Below are 22,586 nucleotides of genomic sequence, written 5' to 3' on the forward strand. Positions count from 1 at the left end.
GTCTCCACTTCAACCAGTTAGTTGGCCAAATTAAAACATCACATCTGCAGCAAATAAACCAACAATCAGCTTATAATACAAGACAGCATAACATTTGGCAAGATCACCATCGCTTTGAACAGATATATTTCTGACTTTAACCAGTTTTGTAGCACTAGTAGGGATAATGTGCTGCCCACACAAGTCACACAGGCAGCTGATGATGTAATCAGTATAACATTCTACTTTCACTAACCCTTTATCCATTTTCCACTAACCCTTATATGTTTAGCCAATGTCCCTGGATTCCTACATTTTTTTAAGGTACAGGAGTCCCTGATCATTGAGCAAATGACAATTTCCTATCCACCTTTAACGTTAGCAAGTGACCAAGTTTGTCTTTGCATATATTTGTGCTTGATTAAAATGAAGAAAAATGTAAGGTCTATCCTGACTGTGCTCTGCTCATGTATAGGTATGAATGAAATGTAGATTCATTAAATAGTAACAGGACAGATGGTGCTTTTCAACCCATTATGTCCGTTCTCGTTTGCAAGATCAGCTGAGTCACAGTGTCCTATCTTTATCCTATTGATAAAAATTTTACTGGCACTTCAGATAATTGCCTAATTGCAAAAGACTAACACCAAGTTTCAATGCATTTGAGACATAAACTCAGCTACATAAAAATATTTTTTGACATCACCTTTGTTTATCTTGCTCATCACTCATAATCAGTGTCTTCTGTTTTGCCATTCCTTCTACCAGTGGAAACAGTTTCTCCCTAACTACTCTGTCTAGACCTTGCAGCATTTCCACCATCTATCAGATCAGTTCCCAGCCTTCACACTGTAGGGAGAACATCCCGGTTTCTGCAATCTGAGACTCACTCTTCTAACTTTAAAGTTTGAGGCTTGGTTGGGCAAGCTTGCAGATTTCTAATATTATTAACAAATTCGCCTCCTGACAAGTACCACAGCTGAATCGTCATTACGCTGTCAGGATTCAGAAACTTGGATTGTGTTTTTATCTGTTTTTAGTCAGAATAACTGAAATTGATGATCAGCTGAATGTGTTGAGGCAATTATGATCATTTAAAATAGAAGAAAAATATGCTTTTTTTCAAGAAGACACAGTACCTATAATCTGTTCCATTCTTGAACTATTTCCAGTGCTGAGATGGTGATCCAAGTGCCAATACTTTCACTATTCCTTCAATTTATCATTCATTCAGGGCCTACAAACAGCATTTTGCAAAGCAGTACAAAGCAGCAGAAGAATGTACTTTTGGCATATTGTCTTATTTAAAAGCTTGCGAAGTTCTCAGATTAATTCAGAAACGTATTCATTCAGTTTCCTTTTTTTTCATTATAGCATCCGAATTTCTAAATCAAAGTTCAGGTAGGTAAGCTTTTTCTCTGTCATTTGAGCATTCCCTTGCATTTGTGAAAATTTTGGAAACTGTGGACTAACTTGTTACATGTCAGATATAATTATTGAACACCTATTTTTCTACTATTGCATTAGTATATTTATATTGTATATAACATGAATTATGCTGTGCTTATTATTTATATTGTAATTTTCCTATTAGTGATATCGTTTAAGCAATATGTGACTGTTATGTAAATCATGTTTGCTAACATTTTGTTACTTTTTCTCCACCTGAATAAATCATAAGATACAATGTTGAATTTATTGGCATGCCAGTGCACCCTCAACTGGCTGGAAAGTCAATGGGTGCCCTACCAGGACATTTCCCAGGAGGTCCAATGGAAGCTAACTCGCTGACATCAGGATTCCCATTCCTCAAGTGTTACTAGTTAATCAAATGGTTAGAAGCTCTTCAGTCTTAACAGTGGGCATGGTGACCTGCATGAAGTCCAGAGCAACAGCATCCATTAAGAAGTGTGGGCCACCTGAAGTTTGCCTGATTGGACCTGGCAAGGCAGATGCAGTGCTAGTAAGGATCAGCAGGATGCTCTTGCTGCAGGTGCAACTTTCCAATGGAACACAGGGCACCTCATCAAGAAGACAGTGCTCCCCTTCCCAGAACATACCTGGACCTTTCCACATGGCATGCACCATCTTAAGGGCCTCAGTTGGCCTCCATGTTGGATGACCATCTTCCGGTTTGCCCAAATTACTAGCTAGGCTAGCATTTATTGTCCATTCTTGAGGAAACAGCGGTGAACTACTTTATTTAAATACTGCAGTCCCTGTGCTGTAGGTAGACCTATAATGCTATTAGAGAGGGAGTTCCAAAACTTTGAGCCACGCTGAAGGAATGACAATATGTTCAAGTCAGATGGTGAGTAGTTTGGAGGCAAACTTAGAAGTGGTAGTATTCCTCTGTATTTGCCATCCTTGTCCACTGAGATGGTGGTGCTTGTAAGTTTGGAGGAACCTTGTTTAAGGAATCTTGGTGAATTTCTGGAGAGCATCTTGTAAATTGCATACACTGCTACTGATGAGAATTGGTGATGGAGGGAGTGTATGTTACTGGTGAGTCAACTGAGCTGATAGCTTTGTTCTTGATAGCATCAAAGTTTCTAGAGTGTTGTTGGATCTCATTCAGGCAAGTGGAGATTATTCCACCACTCCCTGACTTGTGCCTTCTAACTGGTGGACAGACTTTGGAGAGTCAGGAGATGAATTACTCAATGCAGGATTCATTGCCTCTGACATGTTGTCGCCATTAAATTTATATGGCTAGTTCAGTTCAGTTTCTGGTCAGTGGTAACCCTAGGATATTGATTGTGGGGAATTTGGTGATGGTAGCACTATTGAATGTCACGGAGTGATGGTTATACTCTCTCGATGGAGATGGTCATTGCTTGGTATTTTTTGTGCCATTTTTCAGCCTAAGCCTGGATGTTGTTTAGACCTTGATGCATTTGGACATGAATTGCTTCAGAATCTGAGGGATCACTTATGATGAACTTTGGTGAAACTGAACATTTGCAATCATCAGCAAGTATCCACATTTCTAAACTTAGCATGGAGGGAGGTCATTGATGAAGCAGCCCACGATAGTTGGGCTGAAGATACTATTCTGAAGAAATTCCTTAAAGATATTTTGGAGCTGAGATGACTGACCTTTAATGACCACACATATTTTCCTGTGTGCCAGGTATGACTGCAACAGCCCCCACTTCCCACGGATTCCAGTTTTTCTTGAGATCTTTGCCGCACTTGATCAACTGTGGCATTGTGTCAACGGCTGTTGCTCACCTCCTCTATGAAAGGCATCTATTTTGTCCATGTTTGAACCAAAGCTGTAATATGGTCAGGAATTGAGTGGTCCTGGGGAACCCAAACTTAGCACCAGTGCATATGTTATCGGACTTGTGCGCACTGTTGATGACATTTTCCATCACTTTATCGATGTTTGAAAGTCGACTGATGGAGAATTGATTGGCCAGTTTAGATTTGTCCTGCTTTTTGTTTACAGGAGATACCGGAATAGATGCTAATATTGTGAATGAATTTGAATAGCTTGGCTCAAGGCATTGCAAAGTTCTGGAACATGCTTTCAGTACTATTGCCGCAGTGTTGTAAGCACTCATAGCTTTTGCAGGATCCAGTGTCTCTATCCATTTCTTGATGTCACATGAAGTGAATCAAACCAGCTGAAGACAGGAATTTGTGATGCTGGTACCTCTGGAGGGGGCCAAGATCACTCATACAGTTGGCACTTCTGGCTGAAGATTGTTTCAAATGCTTCAACATCTGCATGATATGCAGGGCTCCCCGATCATTGAGGGTTGATATATAGCAGAGCTTCCTGTTCTAGTCAGTTGTTTCGTTGCCCACTGCTATTTGTAACTGAACATGACAGGATTACAAAGCTTAGATCTGACCCATGGTCGTGGAGTTGCTCAGCTGTCTGTCATTTGCTGCTTATACTATTTGGCATGCAAGTAGTCCATTTTAGCTTCATTGTATTGACACCTCATTTGCCGGTATGCCTGGAACTGCTTCTGGCATATTCTCCTATACTCCTTATAGAATCAAGGTTGATCCCTTTTCTTGATGGTAATGGTGAAATGGGTACATCCTGGACTATGAGATTGCAAGTCATGTTGGAGCGCAATTCTGCTCATGCTGATCATCCTGTCACCTCACAGTTTTGACAAATTAGATTCATTAAATGTGGAGCTTGGGTAGGGCAGCCAGTAAGACAGCATTCGAGGACCAGAAAAAGTCATTGCTTTTTGGGCTGAAACTCTTTGTCAGGACTGGGGAGGGGAGGGCAGCTCATAAATAAATAGAAAGAGTGATGTGGGGGTGGAGTGAGTGTAGGTAAGATGGAGATAGGTGGATTCAGGTTGGGGGTTATTGTCGTTGGTCATTGGGAAGGGTGGAGTAGATAGGTGAGTCAGAAGAAGTACAGGTTGGGAGAGGAGAGATTTTAAAGCTGGTGAAGTCAATCTTCAAACCATTATGCTGTAAGCACCCAAGGTGAAATATGAGGTATTGTTCCTCCGGTTTACATTTGGCCTCGCTCTGACAGTGGAGGAGTCCAAGGGTGGACATATCACTGGGAAGTGGGAGAGGGAGTCAAAATGGATGGCAACCAGATGGTCAGGTTGGTTGGTGCATGAAGAGTACAGATCCTCTGCAAACTGGTCCTCGAGTCTGCGTTTGGTCTTCCTGATATAGAGAAGACCACATCTGGAGCAACAGATAGAGTAGATGAGATTAAATGAAGTGCAGGTGACTCTCTACCGGATTTGGAAGGATTGTTGGGGCTTCGGTCAGATGTGAGAGGGGAGGTGTAGGGGCAGGTGTAGCACCACCTCTGGTTATAGGGAAAGGTGCTAAGTGCGGTGGAGAGGTTGGAGATCTGTTCAAAGTCTGTCCTCCTTAACTCAGAGATAGTGCCACATAACATGATCTAAGATGTTATCAATGTGAAGCTGGGACTTCATCTCAACAAGGACTTTGCAGTAGTTAGTCTTACCTGTACATTCATGAACAGATGCAACTACTCCAGGCAGGTTGGTGAGGATGAGGGCAAGTATGATTTTTCTCACTTGCTGGTTTCCTCACTAGCTGTTGCAGAATCAGTCTCTCTTCTGTATGCTGCATTACAGTATCCCTTTGTGATTGCATGGTATGACGTGCAGTTAAACAATTTGCATTATCTGATGAGTTATGTTTATTTCAGTGTGTGTTGCATTTTGATTTTAATTTAACACCATACCTGTTTCATTTAAGTCCATGTAAGTGGGATATTCAGTAGTGGGACGTTTTCTATACACCACCTTGGATAAGAATTTAGATCACAGGATTTAATATGGTACTCGTGTTTTCCAACTTCTCTTATTGCCATTTAGCATAGGAGGTAATGAAAAATAATGAACCATCAAATTCAAGGTTTAGTAGTTAAAATTCATGCTTCTTTTTTGCGTGGCAGGTAGTTTCTAGATTCACAGTTAGCTTTATTATTTGGTCTTCATAATCAAATACAATTTAAGTGTATTATAAAACAGCTTGGAATTGGCAACTTTGCACATTTATGGCAATTTACGCTCTTTTATAGGTAAAGCCCAGAGCCCAGGAAAATAATTGCATTGAAAGGATAAAAATACAAATACTGTGGCACATGCAATTTAAGAGTGATGCATATCAGCCCTTTTGATTATGCATCACTGGAAGATTAACTAATCAATAGAAATTGATGAAACAAAACTATCTATCAATATTGCTTAATGAATTGCATTCAAAATTTTGTTTTATTATCCTTGAATACATAGTGTAAAATTTCTTTGTAGTCTTACCAGTTTCTTTTTTATTTCCAGCCGGCGCTGGCGTCGTTGGAACCGCTATTGGAGGAGAAAATGTCGAGCTGGTGTAAAGTCTGTTACTTTCTACTGGCTAGTTATTATCCTTGTTTTTCTCAATACATTAACCATTTCATCAGAACATTATAATCAACCTCTTTGGCTAACGTTTACTCAAGGTAAGAGTTCAACTTTGTCTTCACAAAAGTATTAGTGAGCAGTAAACATTCCATTAAAATGTTAAAATTATGCATTATGATAAATTGGTTTGATAATTTCCAGTGATTAATTCTAATCAGTATGCAGCTGCAAGTAACTTTGTATTTATGCAAATTGGAGCAAATTTGGGTTGTACATTTTAATTCTAACTATATATTCTGCATATTAGGTTAGATACAGAGAGGCCAGTGGGGGTCTCCCCAAGAATTGACCAGGGTTCCCTGCTCCCAATTCTCTGAACAGTGGTAGAGACCCCACCAATATTACATGCCCTCAGAAACTTAACTGACCAGCAGCTGGCACTTCATGGGGTTCAATATAGTGGTGGTAGAGGCCCTGCTTACCAAGAGCTGCTGGCTAATCAGGCTGCCACTTCCTCATTTCCATCAGCATCATTTTGGATGTGGTGACAGCTTTCAGCAATGTACCTGCTAGAGGCTCAGGACTAATGAGAGGTCCAACCCTCAGGTAAATGAAGTCAGGATTAGGGTTTCACAGGGTGGATGTTACGAGAGTGGGGAAGTGAGTGAGAGATAGCGTTGTCATTCAGTTCCCTTCTCCCCTTTCCAACACTGACTTCCCCAACTAGTCACTAAATACTGGCTTCCACCTTGCCTTGGTAACCTCCTAGGTTACTGCATACAGTTCTGGTCACCACGTCACCAAAAGGATGTGGATGCTTTGGAGACGGTGCAGAGGAAGTTCACCAGGATGTTGCCTGGTATGGAGGGTGCTAGCTATGAAGAAAGGTTGAGTAGATTAGGATTATTTTAATTAGAAAGACAGAGATTGAGGGGGGACCTGACTGAGGTCTATAAAATCATGAGGGGTATAGACAAGGTGGATAGCAAGAAGCTTTTTCCTCACAGTGAGGGACTCAATTACTAGGGGTCATGAGTTCAAAGTAGAGGAGGAAAGTTTAGGGGAGATATGCGTAGAAGGTTCTTTATGCAGAGGGTGGGTGGTGCCTGGAACGCGTTGCCATCGGAGATGGTAGACGCAGACACGATAGTGTCTTTTTAAGATGTATCTGGTACATGGATGGGCAGGGACCATAGGGATACAGACCCTTAGAAAATAGATGACAGGTTTTAGACATCGTTTACATCTGCTGCTGTTGTCCTTTTAATTCATTGAGGTGGGAGGTTTGGACAGAGCTGTTGGAGCAGCCTTTGCAGAATTATTACACTACATCTTGCAGATGGTACACTGCTGCCATTGTTTTAGTAGTGAAGAGAGTGAGTGTTGCTGGGTAGCCTTGACCTAATTGATACCCCCATGGCCATTGGTGGGAAAGACTGTCAAGCTGATATAAGAACATGTGAATTAGGGGTAGGTGAAAGCCATTCAGAGCCTTGATCCTTCCTTTCAAAAAGATAATGTCTGATCAGATTGTAATCTCAAATTCACATTGCCACCTATCCTCATAACCTTTCACTTGCTTGCTTAATGAGAATCTATGCACCTCTGCCTTGTTAGTGGTAAAGGACTCTGCTTCCATCTCCTTTTTAGGAAGACAGTTCTAAAGACGCTGAATCATCTGAAAAAGATTTTGCCTCAAACGCATCGTCCCTGATTTTTAAACGGTAACCCCTCGTTCTAGATTCTCCCATAAGAGGAACTGTCCTCTTCACATTCGCCCTATCATGACTGCTCAAAATCTTCAAGTTTCAATCAAGTCTCTTATGACTTTAATAATCTCCAGTGGGTACAAGCTTTGCCTATTCAACCTCATAAGAGAACACTTTCTATCATATGCCCACCTGCTCAAGAAATCTTCTCAGAGTTAGCTCTAGTACACTTATATCAATTTTTAAATAAGGTGTCCAGTACAGCACACTGTACTTCAGATGTAACCTCACCATAATTTTGTATAACTGAAGTATAACATTCCCACCCTCTTGTCTTCAAATTCCCTTATGATAAATGGTAACATTCTTTTTGGTTTCCTAATTACTTGCTGTACCTGCATAGTAACCTTGTGTGAGTCATGCAAAAGACACCCAGATTTTCTACACCTCAGAAGTATGTAATCTCTCACCATTTAGTAATAAGCTTTTTTATTCTCCCTGCTAAGATAAACAATTTCACATTTTTCCACCTTATACTCCATTTGTCACATCTTAGCCCACTTAATTAATCCATCTATATTTTTATGGCCTCCTTATGACCTTTTCACAACTTACTTTCCTACCTATCTTTGTGTCATCAGCATATTTGGTAACCATCCCTTTTGTAAGTCATTTATATAAATTGTAAACAACTGAGCTCCCAGTGATGATCTGTGTGGCACACCACTTAGTACATCTCACCAATTTGAAAAAAAATTTATGCCAGTTGACTGCCTCCTGTTAGTCTGCCAGTCTTCTATCCATGCTAATATGTTCTTCCCTTACATCATGATCCTTATTTTTCACAATAACCGTTGATGGAGGTACCTTGTCAAACACCTCTGGAAGTCCAAGTACAATGCATTCACCGTTCCCCTTTAATACTAGAACGTTACTTCTTTGCAGAACTCTAAAGATGGGATCTTATATGGGCTTGAATGGCGTGATCTGTAGTGGAAAATGTAGCAGAATCATATGAGAAGCCAAGTAATCCCTATCTTGACATCTAGGAACAATCTGCATATTTTAATTAGGTTCCGGTCATTGCGATTCTTGCGAGGCAGCAACGAGGTGCCACTTAATGGGAATTATTGCTCGTTAATGATCTTGTCAGCTGTATGTCTTGCTTCATTAACATGCAGCTTCCAGTCTTATCACCTGCAAACTATTTGCTGAGAATATTCAACATGGAAATCAGAGCAGGTATCTAGCAACTGACCTCATCACTGACTGCGAAGAGTTTCCATGTTGATCATCACACAAAAGAATCTCAGGATATGTTGTATAGACATAGTCCACACTCACCTTATTCCATGGACATTGACGTCTGATGTGTGCCGTCCTCCGAGAACCCGAATGCCTATCTTTAGTCCAGTGACAGTATGTTTCCATACTTCACTGCTGCACCATAGGTTGCACCGGCAACTATACTTATAATGCTGCAGCAAGGAAATTTGTGCTCAGCGACATGAACGCAGCTTATGAGTTGAACCATGCTGCATTTCTAGACCATGTGCCTTTCTGTCTTAGTGCTCAATCACTTTGTATCAACCTGCTTACTGTATCCCTGTCTTGCATTGCCTATTTGTGATTTTTTTTCTCCATCAGAGATACACAGTACTGCATTGTTATTCCTTTTAGTGCAGACAAAAAGCCAACAAGCTTGTCGTGGGTTGTCAGCAGAGGCCAGTCAAGTCATGGGAGATAGCTTTTAGTTTTGTGTTCCTGACACACTAAGTGAAGGATAGCCTTTTATACCAGCCCAGGCACTGGGAGCAGTCATTCAGCAGCTCAGTACAGTCAGAATCAGGATGCTGTCTTCCTACATGATGGAGAGCTAGATATGGAGCAGCACACCACCCATCTTGACTCTTTTTGCCCTATTATGCACTGATTTGCTCATGAAATGACAGCACAGCAGGTATTAACCCAGAAGAAAGTGGCAGGCACAGCTGTTAATTTAATGCAGATCAGGAGGTGTCCCAAGTGAGTGCATAGGCAGCACGGCGGAGTTGCAGGGTTATTGGTGTTAGGAGGTGATGTTGGTTGGAGTAATTGAGGGAAATTATTGAGTAAAACAGCTTGAAGTGCAGCTAGGGATGGGCAGTAAATGCTGGCCAGCCAGCAATGCCCATATCCCATGAGTCAGTTTAAAAAAACATAGTGATAGAAATTGAACCTTTGTGTTCCTGCACCTACTTCACACCAAGAGTATGAGGTATCCAAGAGAAGATGATAGCATTTAGCTGGTGAAGTAGAGAAGATCATTTATCTTCTACATACATTACTATGCATTCTTCTAGATAGTTGAGACTATATTAACCCGAGTGAAAACATTAGACGTGGCATGGTCAGGTGTTGTGGCCTTCTCAACCAGTCCGGCTGGAAGGGGACATATTGCTTCTGCACAATGTTGTCCACCAGGATCTCCAGGTCCCTGCCTACAAAATACAGTACCAATTTTCCCTACTCTGCTGCGTCAGGCAAAATGTCAGGAGCCATGCAGATCCATTCTGTACTAACAGTGCTTGTCAGGGTTCAGAATGGCCTTTGAAAGATAGTGTGCGCGCCAGGGATGCTGGCCCATTCTGGGATATCTGGAAGTGGCGAGTGTTCAGAGTACGGCGATTTGTAGAACCGGATGTCATAGGTGCAGGCAAGTTTATAAAATGTGATGAGGGATGTTTGCTAGAGAAGGCCATATTGAAACATAAGATTATTTGAGGGCTTAACAGGATAGATACAAAAATGTTGCTTTTCCTTCTTGGGTGAGCTTGGACAAGAGGGCATAATTTCAGTTGGGTGTTGTCCATCTAAGACAGAAATGAGAAGAATTCTTTCTCTTCGACGCTACTCAATTGATGGCATTCTCTACTAGGTTAAAGCTGTCAAGGGTGGGTCGTTCAGTCTGTTCAAGGCTGAGGTATATAGATTTTTAATCAGTAAGTGAATCAAGGGTTAAGGGGAAAAGGCAGGAAAGTGGATCTGAAGAGTTTTAGATCAGCCATGATCTCGTGAAATGGCAGAGCAGATTTGACCTCTGAGAATGAGAGTACTGAGGCCTCAGAGGAAGCATTGACAAGCCTGCCTCCTGCACCAGCTCAGATACTGACAGCTCATTGCAAGCCTCACAATGACAGCCCTGTAGCTGGGCAAGAAAAATGTAGATTAGGATTATTGTCATTAGAAAGATGGAGATTGAGGGGGGACCTGATTGAGGTCTACAAAATCATGACGCGTATAGGCAGGGTGAATAGCAAGAAGCTTTTTCCCAGACTGGGGTCTCAATTACTAGGGGTCATGAGTTCAAAGTGAGAGGAGGAAAGTTTAAGGGAGATATGCGTGGCAAGTTCTTTACACAGAGGGTTGTGGGTGCCTGGAACGCGTTGCCAGCGGAGGTGATTGACGCAGACATGATAGCGTCTTTTAAGATATATTTGGACAGGTACATGGATGAGCAGGAAGCAAATGGACACACACCCTTAGAAAATAGATGACAAGTTAGACAGGGGATCTTGATCGGCGCAGGCTTGGAGGGCTGAAGGGCCTGTTCCTGTGCTGTAATTTTCTTTGCTCTTTTCTTTGCTATTTTCTTTGTTCTTTTCTTTGTCTTTGTACTCCTGGCATAGAGAGGAATGCAGGAAAGGACACAGTGATTCGACAGTAAGGGAGTTCGTCCACAACACAGAGGATCAAGAACAGCAGACTGTGGGGTAGGATGCACTGACCGTCATTGCCCAGAATCTCAGAAGTAGTCTTCTGATCATTTGACAGCCTCAATGAACAGGTTAGAGGATGCCGTGGAGAGCAAGGTCCAGCGCCGTCAGGTTCTGCTGGACGGGCACACATGTCTGCACTCCACTGCTGCAGCCATTGGTCCTCAGGAGTAAAGGATTGGCAGACGGGTACAGGGAATCTTGGAGAACACTCCAGGTGCCCTTTCTCATAAGGAGACATGATGGTGCCTGGAGACACTTGGCCAGAAGACGAATTTCACACAGCTTCCTCAGAGGTCTCCAGCCAGGACACTGTGGATGTAGCCAGGCCCTCCACTCTTCACCTCCTCACCTATACCAAGCATTAGAAGTTGAAGCTGAGAATCCTGTCTACACAAAAATACGCAGGATCACTCAGTGGGCACCCCTGTGATGCAGCCTGGTCCAATCAAGAGTTGGGTGTCAGTCTGTGCCGGGAGATGTCCCTGTTGCAATTTTTCAATGCAAGTTGCCATTGTACCCTATAATGCAAGCCTGTGCATCCTTACTATACTACAAATTGATCATAGTAGTGCTGTGATCGGCATGAGGCATTTTCAAATGTTCATGCCAACATCTATGGCCCAGGGATGTGTTTGGCTGGTGCATATACATTGTGCCCTGAAATGCTGTTTGGTCCTCAGCAACATGGAGGTCCTTCAGTGCAAGCGATGAGCTGAAGTTTCTGGGTACCTGCTCTGATTTTCGTGATGTGGAGGTGCAGGTGTTGAACTATGATGAACAAAGTCGGAAGTCACATGTCACTAGGTTCAGAGTCCAACAGATTTATTTGAAATTACAAGCTTTTGTAGTATATTTCTTTTGTCAGGTAGAGTGAAGAGAAGCACACAGGCAGACAATTTATCAGCAGAGAGATCAAAAGGTCAAACAAATTGTATAAATGGAGTTTTGACAGGCTGGATAGTAAGTCTCTGCAGATGATTAAAATGATCAGATGATGTGAGTAAAGTGTCAACAGTTGTGTAGCAACTGAAGGGATTACCCATAACCCAATTAATTGAGGCAGAAAGGTAATTACAAAAAACTAAAAATAAGGTGGTACTGGAAAAAAATTAAATGGCTGGAACACAATGATAGGTATATGGGTCGTATGCCTAGGGTCTAAGCAGAGTAACAAGTAATCCAAAACTGTAAAAACTAAGTAAAGTGATCATAACAAGTTAGGGTATTGTGTCAAAACAAGAAAGGAAGGAAGATTTACAAATACAACCAGTATGGTGGAATTATATGAGCGTGACATGAACCCAAGATCACCGTTGAAGCCATCTTCATGGGTATGGAACTTGACTGTCAGTTTCTGCTCAACAATTCTGCATGCTTGGTGTACCTCGATGGCCATCTTGGAGGATGCTTATCTGAAGATCGCAGGGTGAATGCCCTTGACTGCTGAAGTGTTCCCTGATTGGGAGAGAACACTCCTGTCTGCCAATTATTGCATGGTGTCCATTCATCTGTTGTCATAGCATGGTCTTGCCATTGCACCTTACCTACACTGTATGAAGTAGACAACATTGGCCAAGTCACATGAGCTTCTGCCATATACGTCATGGGTGTGTTCCTATGTGTGATGGTAGTATCCATGTTGATGACCTGGTGTCTTTTGCAGAAGTTGTCATGGCAGGGTTGTGGGGTGTTATGTTGTTCTGAAGGATGGTTAGTTTGCTGCGAATGATGGCCTGTTTCAGGTTTGGCAGTTGTTTGAAGGTGAGAAGTAGATCTTAGGGATCATCTTGGCAAGATGTTAAAACTAATTCCACGAGAACGCATCCTCCTCCTTCATGTTGCTGGAGGCCACTTCAAGTTGTCAGTAATTTTTGTTTTGGGAAGATTTAATGTGTCAAACCTCATGCCTTTACCCAAAATGTGGACAATTCATTTTTGCAGGGTTTTTGATGGTTTTTTTGTACTCGTCTCAAATACTTCAAAATGGAGATTTAATACAATCAGGACATTCATTTCCCAGTACTTCTTTTTGTTGCCATGGAAAAGCCCATTTGAGTTTCTTATGGGTTCCTCATCTTCTCGTGGTCTTGCTGCTGTGAGATGGTCTGTTGAGTTCAGATTCCATGTGTGAAGCTGAATTTTGTGAAGGCAGAAATCCTGCTACTGGAGCCAAAAGTGGTAGGCCAACTCCATTTCATTCAGTGACAGGATATAGTTAAGGAAATTGATGGTACCAATCCATTATGCCCAATCATTTGGGGACTACTGTTAAGAATGGTGGCCTGTATAATATGGAGAGATTACATTAATGGCTCAGCGTTCTCGAGTTCTATTTGGAGAAGGGCCCGGGAGTTAGGAACAACCAGCAATGTAAGAAGGTGACAAAGTGTGAAACTGGATGAACACAGCAGGCCAAGCAGCATCTCAGGAGCACAAAAGCTGACATTTCTGGCCTAGACCTTTCATCAGAGATGTAAGAACGTGGTTGTATGGCCATGGAGTGCCCATAAATGGGGGCCTAACTCTGGGCAGTGGTCTTTCCATATGTTGGTATGTCTCTTGTTGCAGGCAGAATTTCTGTGGAAGTAGAAAGTGCCACTCACTGTCCCACTTAAGAAGTTCAATTGGCCTCAGATTAGACATCTAAACTGCTTACATTTCCACCACTGTCAATCAATATTCCTCCTTCCTAATCTGGCCTCCGTGGGGTCAGAAAACCCCAGCCAATATTTCATTTTCTGAAGAGCTTTATTCAATGCTATTTTACAACTTCTAATTTTTAAAAAATTTTCAGCATCTTGTAATAATTCCACTATGCAGCATACAAAAATTATCATCAGTAATGCATTTTTTTTTCATTTATGTGATCATACATGGAAGGTCTTGTATTGACTTTTTCTTTTACTTTCTGTTGTAGCTACTGTCTTCTGAGATGCCTTGCATAATAGTTTCTGGAGATTTATGTTAGGCTGTTTATCATTAAGTTGGTTAAGTCGTTTTACCCTGAATTGGTTTCCATTAAATAAGTTACATTAAAGCAACGGTGCAGCGATTAGAAGTCAACTGTGGAAAGAGTAAACATGATTGAGGACTTTGCTATGTCAATAATGTATATACATTGTTTCGTTTTATTTTTCCTTTTATAAAACAGACATTGCAAACAAAGTCCTACTGGCTCTATTCACATGCGAGATGTTAGTGAAAATGTACAGCCTGGGTCTGCAGGCATACTTTGTTTCCCTTTTTAATCGCTTTGATTGCTTTGTGGTGTGTGGAGGAATCATTGAAACCATCCTGGTTGAGTTTGAAATTATGTCTCCTTTGGGAATCTCAGTCTTTAGATGTGTTCGGCTTCTCAGAATATTCAAAGTGACAAGGTAAGATTGACAATATTTGGCTTAATTAACTTATTTGTCATGTGTGTTATTCTGAAAAAGAGATTATTTCAGTTTGATCCCATAGTTACATATCCTTAACTGTCACATTGTAAGTTGTATTTTAGATCTTTATAAATAAATATTTTATTCCCTGTTCAATGCCAAGACATATTCTTGATCTGGAAATCAGTAAATTTACTGTAATATCATGGTAGTTCCTGTTTATGCTCTCACTCTATAGTGCCATCGGGATGTTGAGGGAGCTTAAAAATGACAACGTGTGAACTTTACAACAGTGTGCCTGATAAACTATTTGTAGTTACAAAGGATCTTGTGATTAGAACTGCGTTGCCTTTTCTGAAAGGTATTAAGTAAAGTGTGAGGTTATTAAGCAAATAGAGAAACTGTAAAAATAATAATCCAGTTCCCTTGCTTCCTTCCCTTTTATCAGAATATTAATATGTGACGGAATTATCTGCATATGCAGTACTAGAGATGCAATTGATACTTTTTCCCAGTTACTAACATAAGTAAATGGAATATTTCAGAACTATGAAGTTGTAAATAGTATTGAATTCATTCATTTTATGAATAGATTAATCACAATTTCTGAAGTTGCATCTCTTACTGATAAGATTATTTTAAAACCAGTCTTCTAATAATGTAATTGTGTTTTGTTAGGCACTGGCAATCATTGAGTAACCTGGTAGCCTCATTGTTGAACTCAATGCGATCCATTGCTTCCTTGCTGCTGCTGCTTTTCCTATTTATTATTATCTTTGCACTGCTGGGAATGCAACTTTTTGGTGGCAAATTTAACTTTGATGAAACACAAACAAAACGGAGTACCTTTGATAACTTTCCACAAGCTCTTCTCACTGTATTTCAGGTAATTGTACTTAGCCAGTGATAAAGCATTAGTTTGTTTGTACCCTGTATGTAACAAAACTGTATATTCCTCCTTCACAAATGGATCTACACTTCCATTGTACATAGTCTACAGGCAGAAATAATTTCTTTCCTTGTCAGATGTTTTATTTTTCTGTAGTACAAGAATCTTGACCATCACATGGACAAAGCCATGGACTACTTCAACAGCACAAGTTGCATTCACAGGAGCTGTAGATGACTGTATCTAGTGATATACTGTTGGAGCCTTGACTCTCTAAACTACACTCCTAATTGTGCCAGACAACCTTTTTCAGATTCCATTTTAGATAACTTTTTTCAAGAAAGCATGGATTTCTTTTACACTGGCAATGTACAAATTAGAAAAAAAATAGTAGCCAGGCGTAACAAGAATACTGCAGATAATTGCTACATGGGAGTAGGATTTCAGGTTCATTTTGATTCCCGGTCTCAATTGTTTACACATGAAAGTTCATTGCACAGTTTGATTATACTTGTGAGAAATACAAATCTTGAAAACCATTAAAATCCAAAAGAACTGCGGATGCTGTAAATCAGGAAAAAAACAAAGTTGCTGGAAAAGCTCAGCAGGTCTGGCAGCATCTGTGAAGGAGAGAACAGAGTTAACATTTTCAGCCTGGTGACCCTTCCTCAGAATTGATGGTGGCTGGGAAAATGTCAGGTTATATGCAGAAAAAAGGGAGGTGGGTGGGGTAGGGAGTAAACAATAGGAAAGAGCCCAAGGAGAGAAAGAGACAGTTGGACAGACAAAGGAGTTGCTAACAATCAGGTTGGGAGGGTCACTTGTTGTTAATGGGGACTGTTAGTGATGAAATACAACAGATCTAATGTGGTCTAACATTTAATGTTAACATGTGCTCTAACAAACATTTCATGGTAGAAATCTTTTTGGGTGGAATACCGAGGTTCCATACAATACTTCCTCATTGTAAAGGGCTGCCATTACAAAGTCAGACAACTTAGGATCAAACCTGTTCTCCATTTGATACTCAAAATATTGTTCATTTTGCAGCCCCATCATTTGCATCAGCTAAAAATGCAGGAAAAGTTGTTTTTGGCTATGTGTAATGTGTCCATTACTTTTTTAATTATCAACAAGCTATTATAATTTATTACAAAGTTGAATATTTAGTGTAACATGTTCATATTTAGTTAAAATATTTCTGGATGTATTCAAATAGATTTTGACTGGTGAAGATTGGAATATGGTGATGTATGATGGAATTATGGCGTATGGTGGACCATCCTCTTCAGGGATGATAGTTTGTATATACTTCATCATTCTGTTCATATGTGGTAACTGTATCCTTCTCAAACACTATAACAGATAAGAGTAATAGCTTTCAGTATAAAATGTAGAATAGTATATTTTCCTTCAGTGACAGTATAATGTACATTGTCATAAAGTACAAGATGAATATCTGTACAAAGTTGATTCCCTCTTTTTACTCGTTCTGATTTTTCTTTAGTAGTATTCCAAGAGATGAAAATGTTTCAGAAGAAAAGTCAATGGACTTGAAACAGTAACTGTTTTCACACTCCAGTGATCATGCTGGACTTGTGGAGTTTCTCCTTTTGTTTAGAAGTATTACCAGTTGTTTCACCTACTTCACTTCTATAATCCTGCCCATCCATCAGAATAGGACAAAGAATTGGTTAAAATGATGACTGGGCCTGTCCTGGTGTGCTCTTGACTTGTTACTGCTGACTGGTGTTTGAATACTGATTTTTGGCTGTTCAAAGCCATCTATCCCAATCTAGGTGGTGACTAATTACTTTTGAAGTTAGGGCCCGATGATACTATTCAAATACAAAAGCAGTGAAGACAGTATTGAAGCCACTGTTAAAAGCTGGCAGTTAGTGGACAATTGTAAGACAACTCAATGGAAAATTTAGATTTTTTTTTAAGGTTGTCTTGAACGAGGAGACAATTTTTCTAGAAAAGGATTGACACGAAAAATTCTGTTTAATGAACAGGTTTTTATTATCATAAACAGCTCCTGACAGTTATTCAATGGTTTCAGCAACAAATTTATTCTGTACACGTTAGTCTCCAGTAGCTGTTTAAAATATTTGCATTGAAGTTTCAGAAATCAATTGGGCTATTCTGATATTCCCTGATTTATTGTTGTCACATGTACCTAATTATAGTGAAAAGTTTTGATTGTGAGCAATACAGGCAGATGATAGCAAATCAAGACATACAGATCATAAGGTGCTTAGACAGAATGGGCAGATGAGGCTACAGCTGCATAGGAGGTGCACACGACCAAGGTCAACATTAGATTGAAATTAGAGAGATCCATTGAGCAGTCTAACAATAGCAGGGAAGAAACTGTTGGTATGTGTATTCAAGCTTCTGTACTTCTGCCTGATAGAAGAGGTTGGAAGAGTGTATTACTGGGGTGGGAGAAGTCTTTGATGTTGGCAGCCTTTCTGTGGCAACAAGAGGTGCAGATGGAGTCCATGGATGGTGGGTTGGCTTCCGTGATGGCCTGGGCTGTGCAGAAACTTTCTGTATTTTCTTACGATCCTTGACAGAGCCGTAGTTGTACCAAGTTGTTATGCACCTAGATAGAATGCTTTTTTTGGTGCATCTGTAAAAGTTGGTGAGGGTCCTTATGGACATGCTGAATTTCCTAAGCTGCCTGAGCAAGATGAGGCATTGTGTGCCTTTTTGACCATCATGTCTACCATGGGAGGATCAGGATGGATTGTGGTTATTGTCATTCTTAGGAATTTGACGCTCTCGACCCTCTCCACCACAGCTCAGTTGATACAGACGGGAATGTGTCTTCATCCTTTCTTCCCGAATTCAACAATCATTTCTTGTTTTGTTGACATTACAAGAGACATTGTTATCATTGCAGCACAACACCAAGCTCTCTATCTCCTTCCTGACTTTAACTCATCATTGCTTGATATCCACCCTACCACGGTCGAGTCATCAGCAAACTTGTAGATGGTGTTTGTATGGAATTTGGCTAAATCATGGGTATATTGGGAGTACAGTAGTGGGTTGAGTATGCATCCTTGTGGGGTGACAGATTGTGGAGATGCTGTTGTTAATCTTCACTGATGGTGGTCTGTGGGTCAGGAAGCTGAGGATCCAGGCACAGAGGGCAGAGCCAAGACCTAGGTCTTGGAGTTTTGAGATGTCTGGTAGGGATTACGATGTTGAAGGCAGAGATTTTGTATATTAGTTAGTGCCTGCTGTAGGTGTCCTTGTTATCCAGGTGTTGCAGGAATGAGTGCAGGGCAAGGGAAATGGCATCCACCGTAGACTTGTTTTGCTGGTAGGCAAATTACAGGGATTGAGGCAGGCTGGGAGGTTAGAGTTGATGCGGGCCATGAATAACCTCGAAGCACTCCATATTCCGCACAAAATCTGAGTGCGCCCCAGAGACTCTGGGCTAGTTGCTTTCCTTGTGTTAGCTCTCAAGAAGACAGATCTGACATTTGCAGTGGCAATAGAGGGAACAAGTGCGTCTGGGGCTTTTAGGACAGGTAACACCATGCCCCTGGCATTTTGCTCAAACCGAGCATAGGAGGCATTGAGTACATCAGAGAGGGATGTTATTTTGTTCACTGTTTTGTTCTGCTTAATTTTGTAGCCTGTCATGTTGTGTAGGCCACAGGCTGGGTGTCCATGGGTGTCCAAGGGGGTCCATGGGATTAGTTTGGGCCTCAGACTTGGTCTGGTAACACCTCTTGGTATCTGCAATGGCTTTGCTGAGGTCATATCTGGATTTTCAAAAACTTATCTGAAGGCCACAAAGAAACCTAGAGCCCTCCCTTCCCAGGCATCTGTATCTTGTCCCTGTTCATTATTGCTTCTAAAATCTAACTCACAACTTAACTTGATGACAAGATCCATTTCTTTGTGCCCTGTTGTGAGTTTCTGTCCCTGCTCCCCAGCCTTCTCACCATTCCTGTTTGGTTCTATCTGGGGAGATATAATGGTGTTCAGAGTTAAAATACCCCGCCTGTACCTTTGGGTTTTATTGTCTGCTGTGGTATCTGTAAATTCTGCAAACATCCCAAGTTAAATTGAAGTTAAGATTTCTTCATCTGCTTTTCCTTAGAGACCACTGCAATTATACAGTTATTTGCAATGCCCAATAAATTTCACATTTGGACATATCGTATTTGATATTGTAGGCGGTGTCAGTTGCAAGTTAATTTCTGTGGCACTTAAGTTGATAAAGGGAATACAGTCATCTTAAAAGTGAAACTGAACAATAAAGTCCTCTTGCTGGATCACTAAAGTGTGATTATCTTCAAATAAAATAAATAATTTAAATGGACAATCAAAAATGTATTAACATTTTCCTTAAGTTATCTTTGTTAGACATCTTGCTGAATGTCTTTTTGGCCATTGCTGTTGATAATTTAGCTGATGCTGAAAGCTTAAATACCGTGCAAAAAGAAACTGAGGAAGAAAAAGAAAGGAAAAGAAGTGCCAGGTAATCCATTATCTTATTTTACATTGGGGATGTTATAAATTTTGAAGAAGCTATATTTGTAACAACTCTGCAGTCACAGCCCAAGGAATATTAATGCAGATTTTAAACTTGTCTGAAGTTGTATGTTGTGATAAAGATATCATAGATACCTTTTTAGATATTTATAAATATCTAAATATCTGGATATTTATATCCATCTATCATCTGTAAATTTAGATTTTAAAATCTTTAGTGACTTACTACTTTTATGAGATGAGAAAATATTTTGAAACACTGAACTAAATGTATAATTTCAGATAAAACACGTGATTTAAGTTATTTGGCCCAGTCAGATACCTGCGTTGTAAACTGTTGAATGTTTGTATTATTAAATTTTATACCCTACATACAAAGAGCTGGTTAGAGGCCTGAATCAGGTTTCTGTTCAGACGAGCAGGTTAGTTTGTAATAATTCTCAGACTGAAAGATTTTAGTTAGTAGAAACTCCAGGTTGACCAAACTTTGTAGAAGCCTCTGGGGAACTGGAAAGAAGTCCAGATTATCAGGACTGCAAAGGAATCTCTGGGTCATCAGAACTGAAAAAAAGTCTTTAGGCCGTTTAACCTGGAATGAGTCAATTGAATAATAAATTTTAAAGTTAAAGTTCAAGGTGGGAGTGATACTTCACTGTGATTTGAGAATCAAAAAGATATTTCTCAGAAAAGAGTTTAACCTCTCGTTTTTATGTCACACCTTTCAAAGTTGTTTTGCAATCACAGGTGACATGATGGAAGACTGGACGTTGGCTAACATGGTGCTATAATTTGAGAAAGGTGATGAGGAAAAGCCAGAGAATGATAGACTGGTGAACCTGACCTCAGTGGTGGGCACATTTTGAGAGAATCCTGAGGAACAGAATTTACATGTATTTGTAAAGGCAAGGACTGATTGGAGATAAGCAACATGGCTTTGTGTGTGGGAAATCATGTCTCACTAACTTGACTGAGTTTTTTGAAGAAGTGATGAAAAGGATTGATGAAGGCAGAGTGGTGTACATGGTCTATGTGGACTTAAGGCATTTGTGAAACTTATGCATGGTAGACTGGTTAACAAGGTTGGATCATATGGAATACAGGGATAACTAGCCATTTGGATACGGAACTGGCTCGAAGGTAGGAGACAGACGGTGGTGGCGTAGAGTTGCTTTTCAGACTGGAGGCCTGTGGCCAGTGATGTGCTGCAAGGATTGGTTCTGGGTCCACTCCTTTTTGTCATTTATATAAATGATTTTGATGTGAATATAGGACTTATGACTAGTAAGTTTGCAGATGACATCAAGATTGATGGACAGCCGAGAAAGTTACCTTAGAGTACAACGAGACCCTGATCAGATGGGCCGATGGAGTTTAATTTAGATAAGTGTGAAGTACTGCATTTGGGAGGTAAATCAGGGCAGGATGTTTACACCTAATGCTGAGGTCCTCAGGAGTGTTGGCGAACAAAGAGACCTGGGAGTGCAGGTTCATAGTTCCTTCAAAGTGGAGTTGCAGGTATAGCGGTAGTGAAGAAGGCATTTGGTATGCCTACATTTATTAGTTAGTGCATTGAGTATAAGATTTGGAAGATCCTGTGGTGGCTGTTCAGAACAAAGGTTGGGCCACTTTTGGAACATTGCATTCATTTCTGGTCTCCCTGCAAGAGCAAAGGTGTTACATTGCAGGGATTGTTCCCTCCGGGACACCATAGTCTGTTCCTCAACCGCCAACATCAATCCACCTTCCCATGTAACCGCAGAAGATGCAAAACCTGCTCCACCACCACCTCCCCTGCTCATCATGCAAGGGCCTAAACAGTCATTCCAGGTGAAGTTGCATTTCACCTGTACCACCTCCAATCTAGTGTATTGTATTTGCTGCACCCAGTTTGGCCTATTGTATATTGGAGAAACCAAATGCAGACTGGGTGACTGCTTTGCAGAGCACCTCTGGTCTGTGTGCAGCATGACCCTGACCTTCCTGTAGCCGGAGATTTTGAAATAACATCCTGCTCACATGCCCACATGTCTGTCCTTGGCATGCTGCAATGCTGTAGTGAATCATAATCGCAAACTGAAGGAACGACATCTTATCTTCAGACTAGACACTTTACAGCCTTCTGGGCTTGATATGAAGTTCAGCACCTTCAGGTTGTTAACCCTCTTCCATTCCTTCCCATGCTTTTAGCTTTACTTGTTGCATTCTCTGTTACCATTCCCCTCTCCCCTCCCCCAAATCCAGTGGGACTGTTGGTTCTATTCAGTTTGGCAGTTAGACACAGCATTGTTCTGCCATTCTCACATACCAATCACTTAATCTGAACTATCAACATCCTTTCTTCCCACCCCATCCATTGCATAAGTGTGCTCCGTCCACACTTCACGTCAGCTCTGATGAAATGGCATCTAGACTTAAAACGTTAGCTTGCTTTGTCTTCTTGGATACTGCCTGACCTGTTATGATCTCCAGCATTTTTTGCTTTC

General features: G+C 40.8%; 1 protein-coding gene across 3 annotated transcripts in view; it reads left to right on the plus strand.

Annotated features, from left to right (window-relative positions):
* Positions 1 to 22,586, plus strand: part of LOC125460565 (voltage-dependent L-type calcium channel subunit alpha-1D-like) — a 556,326-nt gene that overhangs the window by 280,868 nt on the left and 252,872 nt on the right. For all 3 annotated transcript variants that reach the window (XM_059649877.1, XM_059649878.1, XM_059649879.1), the window contains exons 11-16: positions 1,354 to 1,380; positions 5,787 to 5,947; positions 14,468 to 14,693; positions 15,375 to 15,582; positions 16,805 to 16,925; positions 19,975 to 20,089. In XM_059649877.1, coding sequence (XP_059505860.1) covers positions 1,354 to 1,380; positions 5,787 to 5,947; positions 14,468 to 14,693; positions 15,375 to 15,582; positions 16,805 to 16,925; positions 19,975 to 20,089 — 858 coding nt within the window. The remainder of the gene's footprint in view (positions 1 to 1,353; positions 1,381 to 5,786; positions 5,948 to 14,467; positions 14,694 to 15,374; positions 15,583 to 16,804; positions 16,926 to 19,974; positions 20,090 to 22,586) is intronic.

The sequence above is a fragment of the Stegostoma tigrinum genome, chromosome 11, assembly GCF_030684315.1.
Source record: "Stegostoma tigrinum isolate sSteTig4 chromosome 11, sSteTig4.hap1, whole genome shotgun sequence".
NCBI classification, from domain to species: Eukaryota; Metazoa; Chordata; class Chondrichthyes; order Orectolobiformes; family Stegostomatidae; genus Stegostoma; species Stegostoma tigrinum.